Genomic DNA, 14,567 nt, shown 5'->3' on the forward strand with positions numbered 1-14,567 from the left:
GTAATTAAATTCCATAGAGCTGAGAGCCCAACAGCATTTCACATGTTAGTTGTGAAGCCACAAATTGCAGTGTGCATTTAAGAATCATCAGCCACTGTATCTGCTGACAGAGACATTGGCAGCTGACTTTCATTTAACATATTAAAAAAAAAAAGTAATAACACTTCATTTTTTACCTTAAGAAAGAAAATGGCAGCTTTTTTCTTTTTCTGGTGGAAGCATTCAAAAATATACTGTGCAGAGGTCCTTTTCCCAATCCCAGGCATTCATAGAACCATGGAATGGTTAGAAAGGACCTTAAGATCATCCAGTTTCATCCCCCCTGCCGTGGGCAGAGACACCTCACATTAAGACCATATCGCTGTTGCCTAAGGCTCTGTCCAACCTGGCATTGAACGCTGCCAGGGATGGAACATTCACCACTTCCTCGGGCACCCTGTTCCAGTGCCTCACCACCCTCACAATAAAGAACTTCTTCCTTATATCTAACTTGAACTTCCCCTGTTTAAGTTTAAGCCCATTACCCCTTGTCCTATTCAGTAGAATCAGGATCTCTTGACTAATATCTTCCATGATATTATCCTCCTGTTAAAGTTTCTGGAGAATAAAGTTTCCTCTTCCTAAAGAGAAAGTATTTGGCATATTGACAGGATTTTTTTTAATAAATAAAGCCTCTAATTCGAATTTAACTGAGCAGATTTCATATACTGTTAACACCCTGTTTCTTACAGAAACCCTACTGTGCTTTATAAGAAAATTAAGAGAGAGAAAAAGAAAGCTCAGATTTATAGCTAACTTTAAAAGAAAACAAACAAAGGTTACCCAACATTATAATGGGAAAGAGTTGCTGACTACATGCCAGAAATCAGAGGGCCATATCTAATTTACATGTAATTTGCATAAATTGATCCATAGTAGCATTCCTGTTGTGAGTTCTTCCATTCAATAGAAGTGCCTACTGCCCTGTTCACCATCAATAAAAGGCTGCTTCTCATTACCTTCCACTTCATCCTGTGGTTATGGGAGTAGGGCAATATTACAACTCTGGAGAATTGCTAAAGTGATGCTTCATAAGCACTATGAGTGCGTCCATGCTCCTGCTGTTAGGTTTCCTATGGGTAAATCCAGAACATCTTCAAAGTAACCTGGCTCAGGGACAGTGCTGTGCATGGGCTGCATAGAGCTCAGGACTCATTGCAAAGGTGTTGTCCCAAAAAGAGAGTTGTCACAGAGCTAGTAACGCTGACTCTGTCTGACCTCTGCCTATTGAACGGGAGAACAAAATCAGTCATAGAATCCCAGACTGGTTTGGGTTGGAAGGGACCTTAAAGCTCATCCAGCTCCAACCCCCTGCCACAGGCAAGGTACTTTCCAGTAGACCAGGTTGCTGAAAGCCCTATCCAACCTGGTCTGAGGATCTCGGCCTGTAGGAAAGCGTGGATAACTTAGATGCTCTGGGAAATCACAAGAGCACAGAAAAAACTCCTTGCTTTTAAAATGTGGTTTCTGGGCGACTGTGACATGCACTCATGTGTTCCCACAGGACAGAATCCAGTTCTGTGGCAGCAGTGTATGCCCAGAGTTGTCAGCAGTTAAAGAGAGGTACTGTGCATCCAGGGACCCCATGGGGAGATCCCATGCATCCTTAAAAAAAGCTGGGCAAGGGAGACGAGCACTCACTAGGTCTGACAGAAGGAACTACATAGAGCTTTAGGACAATTTTCTTGAGAGACACTGGAAACCACAGCCCTGACATACAGGCCACATTTTTCCAGACTTTTGGAGACCTACCCATAAGTACGGTCAGTAAAGCTATTTTTAAAGAGAGCTGTTAGCATTTTGAGACCTGACAAACAGCATGACTCTCAGAAAGAGCTTGGCTCTTTGGACTGAACTTTCCCAAGAAAATTCCACCAAGTGTTTAAAGTGTGGTTAAGCTATAAGCTGCTGAATAAGAGGTCTTAGAATGGGAAATGTCACACAATCTTAATAATAGAGTGGTGTTACCACGTCTGCCAATGGTAAATGTATGTTTATCTGCATGAATAACAACATGAGCAATCACAGCAATAGAAGGCTTTACTGTAATCAAATGCAAACACTGAGCCAAGGTTTTCAACCACAGAGAGAAACCTCGTGCTTGTAAAGCCTGCAATTGTAAGTATAGTTACTTCCTTTTAATTTGATCAGTCCTATATACATCTGGCTTTGATTGAAGTAAATGGCTTGTATGAGTAGGCAATTTTATTTGAGCAGAAATATTTACTGAGTCAAGGACTGTGGGCAAAGTGTGAGGACAGAAAGTCATTGCTTTCCCTCTCCCCATTTTTCCCATTTTTTTTTCCTTTTTTTCCTTTTTTTTTTAATGAACAGAGTTAAAATCCAAACTGAGGAGAAAACACAACATGGCACTTAGATGGCAGATTCAATACATGTTTTAAAGCATGTTGGCAGCATCGACACACGGGTGGTTTTGAGGATTAAGTGGTTTGTAAGAATGACATCAGGGAAAAATAGGTGTATTAATAGTCACGAACTAACCTGCTCTTACTTATGTTCTTGATCTCGCTTTCTCACACACACAAATAAACCAGCATGCTGTAACGTGAGAACACCACATGCACATCAGTTAATTTTTAAAAGCTTTTTAGAAAGTTGGGATGGTTTAATCGTTTTAATAGCTGTGCTTTTAGACATCTGGATCTAAATTCCCGCTTTCAAAGCACATTCATGCCAATACTTTTCATAGAAAGCACCTGTTTAATGAAGACTGAGGTTCATTTTCCTACCAACTAGTGGCAAGAGGCAATCATCTTCTTGAAGACGGATGAGTTCAATCTGAAGTGGCAGGAGTATGTATGGCTGAAGATCACACAGTTCTTGAAGGCCTGGTATGTCTATAAACATACCAAAATACAAATGCTGGGAGAGGTCCTTTTCACCTTCAGTTCTTCTCATCAGTTACCTTGCCATTGCTGTTAGCAGGCCCAAGGCCAGGCTTCTTTCTGGACATTGAGTTTGTCAGGTCTAGGCACACAGCAGGGAAAGAAGCTACAAGGGGAGATCAAATGAGAAGGCCAAAGCACGTAACAGATAAAAGCCAGCTCCTTTTGCATGCAGTAGATACAAACAGGAGCATACACATGTTCAAAAAAAGAATTGGCAGCAGTTCGGAGCATCCTCTTTAATAAAGCCAAGTAAACCTGAGGATAGACAGACATTCAGATGCTCAGGCTGGGAATGCTACCAACAGAAGCGTTCGCTGCATAACAGCATCCCATCTGCTGATGGCACCATGCCTGCCTTTTGCCACTGTCTCTGCTTATTAATTGCCAAGTAAACATAGATATAGGCAGGAAGCCTGTGAGGTGTCCTTGCTTACAGCATGTTGCTCTTCAGTAGGGTCTGAGCTGAAAAGTCCCTTTAGCTCTGAGCAGGGACATGCCAACAAGGCAGGAAGAGAAGCTGCTGGATTCAAAGAGAGAAGGTGAGACTCAGCTGCATAGAGGGGACTCAAATTAGTGAAGAAGAATGAGAGAAGCCTTATAAAACAATCAGAAAGCCCAAGACTGCGTGTAAGCAGGAAAGGACTGTGTCTACATAATGTTTTAGGTCACAAATGAGCTTTTATGAGAATCTTCTGATCATCTCCTTGCAGTGATTTGGTTTCCACTGTGGAGAGGTCAGGTCAGGACCAGGTTTCTTTCTGGACAGTGCTGAGCTGGAAGATGGACACCAGGGGCACATCTAACATGATCCCAAAGCTCTGAAACGTGTGCACTGGGGTGCTGGGTTCTCAGCACCATCTGTTTTGCTCCACAGACCCACTGCTGTTGCTTTGCAGGGCTTGCTAATGTATGTAGAGCCTAAAAGGGCTATACTATTCCCCATAGCTTGTTGTTGCTCTCAGGTTAGCTGTTGGTACACACTATTGTGGCACATGCTGAGGGTGTTGTGGTCCCACCCCAGCACCACTGCAGATGAGTTTACCACACTTTCTATCTTTTTCCACTGGTTCCCTCTGAAGAAATCCAATGATGATATCACAAAATTTGCTGCCTTGGCCAGATCAACATTTTGATCAGCATTACTATGCAAAATGAAATATTCATGTCTCTTGAAGGGAGCTCAGGTGGACTGTATTGATCTTAAATGTTGATGAATTTCCAAGACTTCCAGTACCTCCACTGTTCACAGGAGCAAGCTCTAGGTTGCTTGAAAGGGTTTTTTCATCCCCTGCTGAGAGGACAGGGCTCTGTCCTCAGATATGGAAGTTTGCTTGTTATTCTTGTGCTAAATGGGTTCAAAGAAATGCATGATACATAAGCAGGATATTAAAAGTGTAATTAAATTGAAAGTTATTTGTGGGACCCAAAATGCACTCCTGACCAGAAGGGCTTTCTTTATGATTGTGCTTAATTCATGGCAATGTAGCTACAATGTGCAGAAGCAGGCAAAATTACAGCCTCCTCTGAGAGGTTTGGACAAGCATAAAAAGGTCTGGCAAATCTGCTGGCCCACTTGATGTAAGCTGTGTACTGAGCCATTGTATCAGCTCTCCACATCCCTACTCCATGAATTTTGACATATGCTTTGCTGTGTTGGAGACCTCCTGGGTGAATGCTCTGCAGCTCTGAGCATGTGTGTCGCTGGGAAGTTCTGTCTTTTGCCAGAGGCTCAGAGTTGGCAGGTGTATGGCAGTGCTTCCAATGACAGGAAAAGTCAGCGATAAATATTGTAATGTAATACTGCCTTGGTTTGTTGCCTTTTTTATTTCTAACTTTGATCTGCAGTCTTAGAGTCTATAGTGAATACTTCAGTCTTGTAATATCTCTGTTCCACCATCACCAGATCAAATTCAGTCAAAAATGCAGGCTATCAAAAGCACACTTTTCATTTTGGTCTTGTTCATACATTGCCCAGTTGATGCCTAACCCATCTGGAGCATTCAGTTTCGTCTGCTCTTAGCATAAAATGTTAATTGAAGTTAGTCCATCTTTAATAAAATCATTGGGCAATAATAATAATGAATAAATCCATGCTCCTTTTATACTTGGTGGTAAAAGGATTTTTATTTCTTTTTACCAAATCAATGTTTCCCAAGTTTTCTGCAGTAATAAATGTAACAGAATATGTTACAGAGTGAGAACCCAGGAATTAATCAGCTGAAACAAACACAAGACATGAAAAGAATGCAGCTCAAAGGCTTTCTCCTGCAAATGATTGGCAACTAGCAACTTAGGTACGGAAAGTTGGCTTTTAGAGTCCCTTTAAAGTTATGAGGGTTTAAAACATCAGATAACAAATAGAAGAACATACCTATTCTGCTATTATATAAGGGAACAGATTTGTTTATGAATAAAATGTTTTATACTTGAACATTTTCACTTCACTTCACTTAAATTCATTGAAACCATAAAAATATATATAAAACATTACTGTAAATTTTTGAACTATAGATGTCACTGTTCAGTCATAAAATGAAGCACTGAAACAGCCTTATTTATTCATGCTGTGATTTCTACCTACAGTGGCAGTTCTGTATTTCTTCAGAACCTGACCTCTGCAGGTCCAGAAAGTTGTTTGCATTGTGAGTGACCAAAACATAGTCCCATCTTCTGATCCTGACCAAATGTGCTTTCTGCGTATCCTCATTTCTCTTCTTAACCCTGCAGCCTTGAAAACAGCAGTGTGTCTATCTCTGTTCTTGTGGCAGACAGCAAAACAGCATGATATTTGAGTATCTATTTCATTTATCTTCAATTAAATAGGATTGGACTCTTGACTGAATATGCCAGCAAGTCTGGCTCCAAGTTTATTCTCAAAAGCCCATCCTCATGAAAGAATTCAATTAGAGTAACAGAACAAGGCACACTTGAATGCATAGGACATGAAAGATGTGGGAGTCAATGCAGAATTGCTTTTGCTTCTTGCCTCCACTGGGTTTTCCCATATTGTTTCCATTAAATTCTTCTCCTTCCAACTGTTCTGGAAATCCCTGCCTTGTTCTTACAACAGTGGCTTTTAAAATAACTTTTCATTTTTTTCAGATGTATAGATATAGAAAGTTTTTTAAAATATGTTTAAAAGGCTCACCACTGAGGGATGGTATTTCAGCTGCGTCAGCTTGATCTTCAATAATTTTTACACTGAACTGAGTTGCATTCAACCATTTCAGTTTTAACTTCCAGCAGTATTAATGGCAGGAAGATTCCTTGCTCCAGTTGCTTAATACGTTGTGTTCAGTAACTATGTGAACCCCATCACTGGAGCTTGAGCCTTGCCTAAACATCTGTTTAGGACATTTGGGTTGTGTAAGTAGTTGCTTTTAAAAATCAGTCAAAGGTTTTTACAGATGTCCAGGAAAATTTTGCTAGCTCAACAGCTCTAATCTAGGAGTCCTTCCATCCCAGGGATTACATTAGCTATCTCATGGCTTTCACAGCCTACATGTTCTTTGCCCTTTTGGAGTGAAAAAGCAGTCAGGTCTTGATACCCAGTTCACTACCTCACAGGATTTCTTTTTGACCTTAAAGTTTTTATTAATGGCATTGTGCCATATGAAATCACAAGGAGAGGAAAAAAAGAGGGAGAGAGGGGTATTTGTCATTTGATACTTGGCAGAGTGAACTGATGAGTTAAAGAATTGTTTTTTATGTTGATGTTGCTCTTCTGCTGGCAAGAAACATGGCAGTAGGACTTTGATCCCCTATAGGGTCCCCTTCCACTTCACTGGAGTTATGTCAGATGTATTGCAGCCAGTGATTAATCAGTGTTTTAATAGTACACACTGCATATAAACAGCTCTGACTAGGGCTAGCATTGCTCAGATCTGCTGGTATTATGAAGTTTATAGTTCATGCCTGCATGATACGCTTCATGAAAGTGGTTTATCACTTTCCTATTAAGTGTTTTATCACTGTCACATCCCTACTGTTTTGTCCTTGTGAAAAGCAGATGTGGAAAAGCTCTCAGCTGATGTATTTTTCCTTGGAAAAGCCCCAGAAGGAGCGTGGGCTGCCACTATCAGCAAAGATGTTCTGTATTTTCAGAAACACTGGGAGATGCATTCTTGATCTAGAATAATTCTTTTAACCAAAGTTGTTCATGGGTGACATTTATTCTTACCTGGACTGTAGCATTTGGGGTGGTCTGGGCTGAAGTGATTCCTCTGGTCCCTAGTTGTAGACATGAGCTCCAATTGTCCAGACATCCCAGATAAATGAACTTGCAATTGGCATTAGTGTGGACCATACAGACATCAAATCATAGAATCATAGAATAGTTAGGGTTGGAAAGGACCTTAAGATCATCTAGTTCCAACCCCCCTGCCATGGGCAGGGACACCTCCCACACATACCAGAATGAGTATAAATACTGCCTTCCCTGAAAGTACAGTATATTTTTTTTGGAGTAAAGTATCCAAATGGATCCCCTTGCTCCTAGAAAGATACAGTGGTAGGCTTCTCATTTATTTCTCTGTGTCCCTCACCTCCCAGGCTACCAGTGCAACTGCCTCTCCCAGTTTACAGGAAGGAATTGTGAGTCAGAGATCACAGCCTGCTTCCCAAACCCCTGCCGGAACGGAGGCTCATGCGATCCCATTGGCAATGCTTTCATCTGCAACTGCAAAAATGGCTTGACAGGAGTAACGTAAGTGACCCTCCCCAGGAGGGCAGTGGGAGCTTTTCAATTCAGTGATGGTGGGCTTTTTGATCACACATTTTGTACCAAAAAGCTATGATTCACCTAGCAAAAGAATAACCCAAGGCTTAGTGCTTATTTCAAGTCTAAGCTAATGACAGCTGAGAAATGCATGAGACTTGTGTATTCAGAAATGCATTTCTGAACCCAGCCTCCTAAATTATTGTTTCAGGATGTTATCTGCAGACAGTTTTCACTGAGATACGCGCACGTAAGTGTTAGAGGCTTTTTGAGCATTTTTGAGCATTTGAGCAAAACATTACTGCTATGTAATGTTTTGGGGGAGTATTTTAAATGGGTCATTTAATCACTTGAGTGCTAACATAAAAGCCTAATTCATTGCATTCATTTCTTCGTGTTTATTTTCAATCCCAGCCTTGGTTGTAGACATGTTGCAGAAACAGAAAATCCTCTGACCTGTCCATCAATGTGCTTGTTTCTCATCTAGTTTGTCTGCTGTTTATATTTTCTGTTCTGCCTTGTTTTATCACCCCTTCTTCTTTCCAATTCACCTCTTTTTCAGGTCCCTATTCTTTTTCCCCCTGCTTGTCTAATATTTGCTCATTTTTTTCTCTAGGCCTAAATAATTTTACACAGTCAGCGTATCTTCCTCTTAAATAAGTACTCTGATTTTTTCTCAACTATTTTCTCCTTGAATCCTCCTAACATTTTGTACTGAATCCCATGGGATCATCCAAAAACAATATAAAAAGTTTGAGATTCTTTATTACATTCAGTAAGCCTGATTAGGGCCAGGGATCTTTTTCCTATCAGATGCTTTAAAAATGTTACTTCCTTCTTGATGTTTCTATTTTATTGTCTTTAAAAGCCATGGAAATGCTGTAGAAAAAATAAATGCTATTAAATTATATGATCATGTTAAGATCATTTGCCAAGCAGCAGCAAGGTGATACCACTTCGACAAGATAAGTCATTGTGTACAAGCTGGGCTTTTTTCCTAGGTGTTCTCCTAATTCCAAACTCTCCTTTTCTTTTAAGGTGTGAAGAAGACATCAATGAGTGTGAAAGAGAAGAATGTGAAAATGGTGGCTCCTGTGTCAACATATTTGGTTCATTTCTGTGTAACTGCACCCCTGGCTATGTGGGGCAATACTGTGGTCTTCGCCCTGTGGTGGTGCCCAATATACAAGCTGGGCATTCATACGTTGGCAAGGAGGAGCTGATAGGAATAGCCGGGGTCCTGTTTGTCATATTCGTGTTGATCATCCTCTTTATCATTTTTCGCAAGAAAGTTTTCAGGAAGAACTATTCCCGCAACAACATCACCCTGGTACAGGACCCGGCTACAGCCACCCTGCTCAACAAGAGCAACGGTGTCCAGTTCAAGAACATCAGGAACAGTGGAGACGGCCGAAATATCTACCAAGAGGTTGGGCCTCCACAGGTCCCAGTGAGGCCAATGGCCTATACCCCGTGCTTCCAGAGCGACTCACGGAATAACCTGGACAAGATAGTGGATGGGCTTGGTGTGGAGCACCAGGAGATGACGACATTTCATCCCGAGTCCCCTCGAATCCTGACAGCCAGGCGTGGAGTGGTGGTGTGCAGCGTAGCTCCAAACTTGCCCGCTGTGTCCCCCTGTCGCTCCGACTGTGACTCCATCAGGAAGAGCACGTGGGATACCGGGATGGAAAGTAAGTACCGCTGTGTGCTGGTCTTACTCTTCCTTGCCATAAGTAAGGGTTGCCTTCAGGGTGCAGCAGGTACAGCGGCACAGGTACTCTTAATGCTCCAATTTAATGCATTTGCAATTGTTGCATTTCTCCAAGAAATGATCTGGTTTAATTTTGAAAGGCTGTAATTAACTAAGTATACAAGAATCTCTACTTCTATGCATTAAGGATGACTAAATGCATTTATTCCCCTTGTTAAGAAAGCACATATGAGTAGGTACTCTGAGTGTTAATTCTTAAAGTATTGTAATAATCTTTCTCTTGGAAAAACAGTAATTTGGGGCAGAATTCTCAGGTATAAACTCTGCTATGTTTGGGCAGTTTATGTCCCGAGGGAGTTAAAACATTTAAACCACCTGCAAGATGCAGTCCTGTTTTGCAACAAAGGACAAATGAACTAATATTCTCTACTTCCAGTGTCTATGAAATGAATCAGAAAATCAGGTAGCACTTATAGGATCATTTCAGTCCATTGCATTCCTATCTGCATTCAGTATCAGAGTGTTCACAAAATTTCTGATCCCCACACTTACCCTATGTGTGCTCTGATGGTTTCTCACCTGGTTTCTTCGCACAGTGCCCCCTCCATTCCACAACAAATTGCTGGAGATGCAGCAAACTTCACGTATTCTGTCATAGCAGGAAATATCAGTTTGCTGGAATGGAGTTACAGCCCTACATCATCTATCCTTGCAAGTTAGAATATGTCATATGGACTGGGAGATGTTTTAGCATATTGTGGGGGTTAAGATATTTTAGCTTTTAGTAGTTTTTTTAATGCATCTTCAACCTCATTGCAACTCATCTTGAACCAAAACTGTCAAATACAGCCACATCATCCAGAAACTTTCAGTCCTGTAGTTTTAAGCCGTAGGAACTGAGGAATAGAGAGAGGAATCTGGCACTGCCCCATGCCAGTGCCCTGACCTGCACATTTTTATCTGTGGCAGCACACTGGCTTAGGTCTGCTAGTGAAAAACAGGACTTATTTTTCATGTATTTGGGCTGTATGTCAAAGTTGTGTTGTGCTTGACCTTTATTAAATATAGTTTTGCTGATTAAATGCATCAGCATGCCATCCCCCATACATGCTCTGTTCTGTATTCTCCTGTTTCTGCCACAGATGCTGCTGGTGTCTGTATGATTTTCTGCACAGCATGGGGCCATGCCATGAAGATGGACCTCAGCTATCAAGGAGTGGGAAGCAGTGTAGCTTCATTACTGCAGCACTCACTCCACCTACTACATGCCCTGCTTCTCAGCAGGAGCAAATCAGCCCTTACTGTATGGGGGTGCCCCATGCTGGGTAGAAATATCTATAGCGAGCAGATGGAGAGCTGCCCTTATGTGTTTGCAGCACCTGAGCTTGTTCATTTATAATTAGCATCAGGTATCTATATCAGTGATTACTAAGGAGGATAACTTTTTGTGTTCCTTATTATCACTCATATAACGTGTAGCTGAATGTGTTTATTCATGTGTGTTTAATTATGTGAGAATTTATACCATGCGCTGCATTTACGTGTCTGAACTGTAGAGCTGTCAGGACTGAATGCCCCTGATGAAAAGCAATTGAAGCATAATCTATTATATGTCAGTGGTGGAGCCATTAAAATCTGATCTAAGGGCCACTGATATAAGATGCACAGTAACTTTACTGAGCATTGAATGAGCCTTCAGTGAGGCTCTCAACTTAGGAAATAAACAGTAGAGGTAAATGTAACTGTAGTATCTTGTATAAGATGTTTATACCACATTTTTTGTTACCGTTTTCTTTGCTCCATGTCATCTAAAAAAGGCAATATTGAGTACAGATGTTTCTTCCTTGATTACTGTGGTGTCAGCCACTTGAAAGACTCTTTGGACTTCAAACACCTCAGAAGTCTAGGTATCTATCTTCATCACCTTGTTTGATGAATAGGTCATTTTCTCTGTCTGAAAAAAATCATTTTATTCAGACAAAATACAGAAGGCTACTTGTTAGCAAGTTTTAAATGACTCCGTGGTGTAAATAGACAAATGTGCATACCTAGAGAGTACCATTTTGCTTTGTTTTTGCTGTCAATGAAGGTAAAGGGGTTGATGACGCTGAAGAAGTGACCTGTTTTTCAGGAAGTAATAAAGGCAGCAACTCTGAAGTACAGTCCCTCAGCTCCTTCCAGTCTGATTCCGGTGATGATAATGGTAAGAAATGGGTTTATGTTTATTATGCTGAGGAAAAAGCCATTCAACTCTCTAATATTATTAAAAACATTTAGGTGACATCTGGAAACCTTTTAATGATGCTAGAAGTTAGAAGTTAGTCCTGGGTCTTTACTTTGTGTCCAAGTTCTGAGTTATAGGAATGTAATTAAAATCTTGATGCTTGGAATTGTATCAGTCTTTACAGTGGATTAGAGGTATGATGCAGCAGAGTCACATTGCCAAGATGTAAGTTGACTAATAGGTTGCAAGTGAAACTGTAGAATTTCTGTCATTTTGCCTCTTGGAAGAGGATGTCTTTCATGTTTCATCAGTCAAATTGAAGGGAATGTCTGTGCCATTTGCCAGGTTTCATTCATGATCCCCACAGATCTCTGCTGGTGCTCAGCAGCAACTGAACAGATGAGCCAGTTCCTGGTGGCTTGGCCTCTCCCTGGCAATCACAGCTCATCAAATAATAGAGCACCATTAAATCCTTGCTCAGTGCATGTTCGTTTCCTGCTCTTCATGTCCTACATCATTATCTCAGTGGGTGACATGGGCAGAGCCATGCACAGCCTGAAAGAGGCCTGCAAAGTCAGAGCAAACCTTTGTTCCTGCAGCCCATGTATGTTGAGCACTGGGTCTGAGAAAAGGCAAGATGTTTCTGCCAGGAAGGGATGATGGATGTCAGGGAGGCCTCATTCAGATACACAGAAAAAGGTTAGCACAAAGAAATTGTATTTAGTTTCCTCAGTTGCCAGTTAATGAACTGTCTGGAGACTCAGTTCCACAGTCATGCCATGCAGCTCTTCCCTAGGTACTCCTAAATGTTGGAAAAAGCACTTGAAGCAAAGTGTACTTGCAGTTCCTTTTGGTTCAGCTGTGGCTGACACATCATGAGTATTTTTGTCAAGCTTCTCAGTGCTTTTCTGCCCCTACACTCAAAACAAAGCCTTTAGTGATTTTTAGAATAGTTTTTTACAATTATTATTTTAATAATATATATTTATATTATAATAATGTATATTAACATACATTACCTTTAGAATAATTATCCAGGTGGTCATTTATTGTACATGGTTACTTTTTCTGTCTCCCAAATTCTAACTAGGCTTTACAAGCATCTGATCCAGCCCCCATTTAAATTGCTGGCACAGTGCCCACTAAAGGTAGATTGGACCTTCTGTGCCTGCTCATTTTCTGTGAAAGCTGCATTTAAACCACAGCCTTTAGAGATAACAGTTCTAGTTCAGGCTCTAAACAAATCTCTGTCTTCAGGGAGAATAAGGGAAGTTACTTAAATTATCTGAGTCGTTTGAGGTTGATGCAAGCCTGCATCCTCTGGTTTTCTTGCTGCAGCAGGGAAGGTTTGCAGTGAAAGAGCCTAAAATTAGGACAAGGAGTAAACTTGAACAGGGGAAGTTCAGGTTAGATATAAGGAAGAAGCTCTTTACTGTGAGGGTGGTGAGGCATTGGAATGGGTTGCCCAAGGAAGCTGTGAATGCTCCATCCCTGGCAGTGTTCAAGGCCAGGCTGGACAGAGCCTTGGGCGACATCTTATTTCTACTGCATTTAAATGACTCTGCTCCCCTAGGCTTGCTGAGAGTATTTAACCACATTTTTTGTGACCAAAAAGCAAAATTTTTACTAGTCACAAATACCAACAGAAAAAGGAAAAAAAAAAGAGTTGTCCACTTTCAGCAGTAGTATTTTGAGAAGTCACTTCACAGGCAAGTTACAGGTTTCTGTGGTAACCTGTTTTGAAGGGGAGATGCGACAAAGGTATATTTTTAAGTTACTGTTTCACTTCGGGCCAGTGGATGGTTGTGCTGGGAAGTCCGGGGAAATCCTGTCAATGACAGCAGTTTTTACCCATGAGCGATGCTGTATTTGGTTATTGCCTTGCACTGAGCTGGGGGAGAGCTTGCCTGGGGTAAAGTTTCCCTCCCTTCCATGAACTCACAACAGAGCCAGTCCTTAGTTGCAGTAAAGACGCTGCTGGCCCTGATTTTTGACCTCCTGTTTTTCACTTTCAGTTCTCCTCTTAGAGTTTACAGCTGCCCTCCATCTCTTTTCCCAGCCATAGAGTAGCTAATTACATGGAGTGACTTATTTTTCCATAATGTTTATTATGCATTGGCCAATACAGTCCTCCCTTGTACAATTACCAATGCTGTCGATGACATAAACATGCTCAACATGGATATAGAACATGGCTTCTTTGGTTTATCAAGGCTGGTTTTGCCAAGCCTTCACAAGGACTGAGGAAATTGGATAAGATCCTTGATCCCATGCCCCAGGTTTAACAAAGATGTCAAAATATCTAACATATATTTGAACGGCACTATTACTGCTGTTTCTTGTGACCTCTAAGTCTATTGGCTGTGCAAAGCAAAAAAGTATGTGTGGACCGACATTTCTGATCCCTTTCTTAACCTGCTCCAAAGCAATTGGTTTTCTCATAATTAAAGACAAAGGAAAAGGCATGGATCCAGTACCCGCTGAACCAGAGCTTTCCCTCTGGGAAAGGACATGGGTGTTATGTGATGCAAATTGCAGATAATCTAGAGGACCACACATTCTAGGCCTGTTGGACTCCACGTTAAACAATTGCACAGCCTATATTAATTATTTTAAGGGAAAAGTATGTTTTAATAAAACACCTGCATTTGTGAAAATGATCTGTCAAACAGAGTAAAATTTGAACCAAACGTGCATGGATGTGTCCTCCTAATTATAACAGTGCTGCTTAATGTCCCAGAGGTATTATATGGCACAGTACAAGCAGTAAATAAGTAAAACATGCCACATAGGAAACAGGCTGAGCTTAGTGCCGTTTCAGATGGTGTGATGGCCTAAAAGATAATGATCCTTGGAGCGCATGGTACAGTCTCTGGAGACCTTTAAACCAGAATGAATTAGAAATTAGTGTCAGGTAGGCAAGATACTGCTTTGGTTAATTGAATCAGCTGGCCAGTCCACTTG

The 14,567-nt window shown here is 41.1% G+C and overlaps 1 protein-coding gene across 9 annotated transcripts in view; it reads left to right on the forward strand.

The window, feature by feature from the left end:
• FAT3 (FAT atypical cadherin 3) overlaps nucleotides 1–14,567 on the forward strand; it is a 413,096-nt gene that overhangs the window by 388,457 nt on the left and 10,072 nt on the right. For 7 of the 9 annotated variants that reach the window (XM_062639304.1, XM_062639310.1, XM_062639308.1 and 4 more), the window contains 3 exons: nucleotides 7,500–7,653; nucleotides 8,704–9,359; nucleotides 11,469–11,582. In XM_062639304.1, coding sequence (XP_062495288.1) covers nucleotides 7,500–7,653; nucleotides 8,704–9,359; nucleotides 11,469–11,582 — 924 coding nt within the window. The remainder of the gene's footprint in view (nucleotides 1–7,499; nucleotides 7,654–8,703; nucleotides 9,360–11,468; nucleotides 11,583–14,567) is intronic. The other 2 variants (XM_062639307.1, XM_062639311.1) reach the window with 1 other exon arrangement.

This window comes from Pezoporus occidentalis, unplaced genomic scaffold (assembly GCF_034315485.1).
Source record: "Pezoporus occidentalis ecotype Australia unplaced genomic scaffold, CSIRO_AGI_Poc_V1 ctg6, whole genome shotgun sequence".
Classification (NCBI taxonomy): Eukaryota; Metazoa; Chordata; class Aves; order Psittaciformes; family Psittacidae; genus Pezoporus; species Pezoporus occidentalis.